This window comes from Natator depressus, chromosome 8 (assembly GCF_965152275.1).
Source record: "Natator depressus isolate rNatDep1 chromosome 8, rNatDep2.hap1, whole genome shotgun sequence".
Classification (NCBI taxonomy): Eukaryota; Metazoa; Chordata; order Testudines; family Cheloniidae; genus Natator; species Natator depressus.
Window position 1 is genome coordinate 89,454,539 of NC_134241.1, and position 5,342 is coordinate 89,459,880.

Here is a 5,342-nt window from a genome sequence, read left to right on the forward strand (position 1 = left end):
TAGTAAAAATCTTTTGATTGCTATGAGGTTTAATTTAAAACTGTATTTTTAAAATTGCAAATAAATGCACATAAAAAGTATATTCAGAATAATGAGAGATATTATGAATTTTGTGCTACTTTAACTGACTGTATAAATACACAGGCAGAGTAGAAAAATAATATGTTTTGGGGAAATATTATCTCGCGTTCTAAAGCGTTAATGTGTCTCAAACATAATCTAATTGGGATAATGTTTTATTTTTATACTGTTGATTTAAATTAGATTTTGCCATGGCAAGCCTTTCGGTATTGCAACTGGATTGGTTTCCTGCTCACTGCGCAATTGCGCTGACAATTTAGGCTGAATAAACTGAAGTTATCTGCACTAATCGTCTATTTCATTATGGTAGGCACTAAACAAATCTGGGGTCTTAAATTAGTCAAGATCTATAGAAACAATAACTAACATAACTAGCGTGTTATTTAAGAACAACTCCTGGAAAGGTTACTTGAATTAAAGGGAAAGTTAGGTATTTACAGAAAAAGGTTAGTTAGTTTCAATCATTTAAAAAATCTTCTCATCGATACATTATACACCTAAATTGTCACCCGATCAGACTCTCTCTATAGTATATAATTATCAAATAATACAAGGAACAGCATTTTAAAAATTTATTTACAAAGTTGTGTACAACACGAAGGAATAACATTTAGAATACATATATTCATTCATATATAAACAGACTTCTATAATAGAATGACTGGTTATTTTCTCCTTTTCCCCCCAACATTTCTTTCTTTGTTTGTTTAATAGTTAAAATTTTCCCCGCTTTTTTAATACATTTTTTATTCTTTCCGATAAAACTGTTTGGAGAGTAAGAACCTTCAAAAAAAGTGAAAGTTCAAAGCTCCTAATCCCTACTGTTATTTGCCTTTTTAAAAAAATAAAAACCCCAAAAGTAAAGTCAATAATTTTTAATACAAATATGTACAAATGTTGGTTGGATTCCCTTTTTTTTTTTTACCTGTACAGAAAGCATTCCTTGTGTGCTTGCGTGTGGGTTTGGCTTTTTTTTTTTAATATAGGGGGATTGGGGGTTTTTTTGCGTGTACAGTTTGGATCCTACCATTTTTGTGCAGGTTTTTAGTTTGATTTTGTTAAGAGTCCAGGGGTTTTGTCTGTGATTGATAGGAAGAGAGGTTGGGTGTTTCCCCCCTCGAGTCTCTTATTTATAGATTGATGGATATAAAATAATAATAATAATAATAAAAATAAAAAAGCAAAGAATCAGCACTGAGCCCGGGGTAGTTCTTAATTACTGGGCTGGCCATTTTGCCTGCACGGCTGCCGCGGATGCTGCGGGCTGCAGGAACTGTCCCGAGATAATGTTTGTAGGCACGCTCAGGATGGGGGCGATGGCTGCTGTGGTCCGGGTGAGGGACAGCGGCTGGTGGGCCATGAGGGCGGACTGGACGGTGACCGGGGGCCGGAGGAAAGTCTGGGCGCTGCTCCCTGAGCTGGTGGCCGACACCCCGATGATGTTTTCGATGCTGAACGAGGGCCGGCTGCTGGGCTCCGACTTGATGAGGGAGCCGGCGGCGCTCAGGCTGTTGAGCTGCAGCTGGAGGCTGGGGCTGAGCTGGGAGTTGAAGGCTTTGCGGCTCAGCTCGCTGGAAGGCAGCAGCGGCACGGCCGGGGGCAGCATGGGCCCCACGGGCGGGATGTAGGGGTACTGCAGGGCGGCGGCGGCCGGGTGCGGGTAGGCGCCGGGGTGCAGCCCGTAGGGCCGGCCGTAGGGGCTGGCCAGGCTGTAGGCGCCGAAGCTCTGCATCATGAGCGCCGTCTGCTCGCGCAGGTGCTCCTGCTGGTGGCGCTTGAAGCGCTTCCTGCGGCGGAGGAAGCTGCCGTTGTCGAACATGTCCTCGGACTGGGGGTCCAGCGTCCAGTAGTTGCCCTTGCCCGGGTTGCCCGGCTCGCGGGGGATCTTGACGAAGCAGTCGTTGAGCGAGAGGTTGTGGCGGATGCTGTTCTGCCAGGCCGGGAACTTCTCCCGGTAGTAGGGGAAGCGGTTGCTGATGAACTCGCAGATGCCGCTCAGCGTCAGCTTCTTCTGCGGGCTCTGCAGGATGGCCATGGTGATGAGCGCGATGTAGGAGTAGGGCGGCTTCACCAGGCTGTTCTTGGGCTTGCTCTGCCCCGGCAGGGCCCCGCCGCCGCCGCCGCCCTCCTCCCCGCCGCCTGCCCCCTTGGCCCCGTCCGCCGCCCCGCTAGGGGTGGCCTCCGCCGGGCTGCCGCTGCGCTCCGCTCCTGCCCCCGCCTCCCTGGGGAGCAGCAGCTCCTCCGCCTCCTCCAGGTGCAGCCCGGCCGGGCTGCCGGCCTCGCCGTCGCTGTCCTTCTCCAGCCCTTCGTCCCCTTCTCCCACCACGTCGATATCCACATCTTCGGCCGTCAAGACGGTCTGGCCGGACATGTCGCTGGTGCTGCTGCTGCCTGACAGGGTCATCACCGCTCAGGGGAAGGGGGGCACAGGGGAAAGGAAGGGGGCTGGAGGGGGGGGAGAGAGAAAAAGTGAGACGGGAGGGGAGGGGAAAGGGGGGAGAAAGAGGTGAGCTGGGCTTGGTGGCTTCTCCAGCTGGCACCTGGGCTCAAACCCCCCCTCCCCTCCCCAGCTGCTGGGCTTCTTGGTGGCTTCCCCCAACAGGTACCTGGGATCACACCAAAGTCCCCAGTCTGCGGGGCTCGATGCCTTCTCCACCAGGCATCTGGGATCAGATCAAACTCCTCTTGGAGCTGCTGAGCTTCTTGGGAGCTTCTCCAGCAGGGCAGCCGGCATCAGGTCAAACTCCTCCGCCGATTCCTTTCTGCTGAGCGTGGCGGTTTCCCCAGCAGGTCAAACTCCTTTACTGGTTCCTATAAGCAGGTATTTGGGATCAAACGTCTCTGCCGGTTCCTGCTTCCCCCAGCAGACATATGGGATCAGATCAAACGCCTCTAGCAGCTGGGCTGGTGGCTTCCCCAGCAAGCAACTGGGATCCGATCAAAACTCCTCTACTGCTCATCTGAGCTGCTGCTGCAGGTTAGATCTCTTTAAACTCAGCCTTTCCACCTCTTCTCTTAAAGGGTGTCTTGCTTCAGTCCTCTCATTAGTTTTCCCCCCACCACCACACACACTTCCTCTCTCTTGTTTCTCTTTCCCCTTTTTGGAGGGAGGGGGAAAGGTATTTCTAGACGCGGAGAGAGAGGGAGGGGGGAAATCAGGGTGTTATAAGAACTCACTTGCCACTTTGAAAGTCCTTTTTTAAAGACTGGCTGATAGATTACTTTCCAGTTAAAGATATACTAGGAGGCGTGGCCACGTGACCGCCTGACGTCAGGCGCCCCACTGTTAAGCCATGCAAAACTCAAGTTGTTTCATGGAATTGTCAACAAAGAGACAACAGTGGCTCTACTTATCACGATCATATACAAGCATCATTTCAGCCCACAGCCTCCCTTCACGCTAGCTAGGGACTCCAAAATAGGACTATATCAGTGTGAAACCATTAGTCTGCCTTTATCTAAGATTACAGGTTAGAAGCATTTCATTTTTATTACATGATGGCTGGAGCTTTTTTCAACAATGGTAATGCTGGAATTCTATGAACAGGCAAAAGAGCGAGAGAACAACCATTCTGATTTTAACATTAAAACAAAAAAGTGAGTGCTGTTTTTTATTTAAATGCAAACGTCCTGCGAAATGCCAAAGGTCAGGAGCAGAGCCTGAACTGTGTAGGTATTGCCAATATGGTTTATGAGCACCATCGCCTCCGACCAAATATACACTGAACGGCTACATCATCATATTAATGCTTAACAACAACAACAACTTTTGGCTCTGAAATCACTTTCCGGTAGGTTTCCCCCCCCCCCCCCCAACAGCAGCATCAGCTGGAAACCGAAGATCAGAAAATGGCTATTGATTAATCTATTAGATTAGTTGCAGAGAGAAATAAAAAAGACGTAAAATAACAAAGGGAAACTATAAATAAAGAAGCTTTTAGGTGCCTTTTTTTTTTTTGGCAGAGGTGTTAACGACATAATCATTGCCAGCGTTAGCATATGAAAAAGTAGGAAATGAGGGAGTGTGTGAATGTGAAGACTCTATTCACCAGAGTGCAAGGTAAGCCTTGTCCCAAGGAAAGGGGGCTCCATAGAGGGGGAGGCAGGGTTACAAATTCTATTCCTTTTGTGCCAAGGGGATCTGTTTAAACTGAGAACAATAACACCTGGGTAGGTCGGAAACGGTTTGCTCAGTGGTTTTCTTTTCTTTACTTCTTTTTTTTTTAAATCCCTGTGTATTGTTTCAACGATCGCATGTGTTTTGGATTTAAAAAAATATATTTAAGTAGAAAACTGCAAAAGGATAAAACAATTTCCGATGAGCAATTATTGTTCGAAAGGGCACATAAACTCTTCCCTCCGCCCCCTTCCCCCTTTAAAATAAATCAGAGAGATCGGTAATGTCTGTATTAACATATTGGTCTCTCATTAAAATCCCTCCCTTTCTAAAAAGAACATATAACCGTCCACATAGGGAAATCAATAATCCTCCCTACCTTTCTATTAACAATTAGGGGAAACCATGTCAATTGCTTTCCGATGCCTGAAAGGTTTATTCGGTTCAAACAAAAATGTAAGGTTCACTTTACAGCGCTAAGAGCAGGTGAATATCACAACTACAGAGCAGCGCTCGCCTTAGTGGGATAAAAATATTGATGAGTGAAGATCTGATGGAATATTTTACAGAAGACGTTGGGCAACAGATAGATTGATTTATCCCCTACCCAGTGGGGAGAAGATCTTAATCAAACTTGCTTCAATATATACTGTAGGTATACGGTACAGTATTGCTATTTAAATGATCCGCGCTGGCCACTTGGAGTTAACACTTGCGCTAACTCTGTTGTTTTTATGTCTGTTTTGGGGAGCTAGTTCGAGATAATGTGAGCATTCATTTTCAGGAGATATCTTCATCCAAATAAATCTGATGGCTGGGTCTGACCTAGCAAAAGTTTAACGAATGGGTATTTTTTTTAAAAAAAGTGACAACACTTAAAATGCAAAGATAAAAATCCTCTTCTAAAATTACCATTATAAATGTGTCTAACCAAAAAAGTCGAACTCTCAAATATTTTTTTTAAGTTTTGAGAGAGAGAGAGAGAGAGAGAGAGAGAAGAAAAATATCTTTCCTTTCCTGTGCTGAAATGAGGTTGTGATTGTTTTAGATTTAGACTGACTCTCTCTATGCATTATTTAAAAACAAACCAACAAAAAACCCCTCGCTCGCAGCCAAGGAAGATTTTAGACAAGAAAGCAAGCCC

General features: G+C 46.1%; 1 protein-coding gene across 1 annotated transcript; it reads right to left on the minus strand.

Annotated features, from left to right (window-relative positions):
• Nucleotides 1-765: 765 nt before the first annotated feature.
• On the minus strand, nt 766-3,284 carry FOXD3 (forkhead box D3). The gene is made up of 2 exons (XM_074962286.1): nt 2,688-3,284; nt 766-2,526 (listed from the first exon to the last, which is right to left on the minus strand). The coding sequence occupies exon 2, from the start codon at nt 2,483-2,485 to the stop codon at nt 1,298-1,300; it is 1,188 nt and encodes a 395-aa protein (XP_074818387.1). The 5' UTR covers nt 2,486-2,526; nt 2,688-3,284; the 3' UTR covers nt 766-1,297.
• Nucleotides 3,285-5,342: the final 2,058 nt, after the last annotated feature.

What these genes read in the sequence shown, in the direction of transcription:
- FOXD3 (XM_074962286.1), bottom strand. Translation starts at nt 2,485, where the DNA reads ATGACCCTGTCAGGCAGCAGCAGCACCAGCGACATGTCCGGCCAGACC.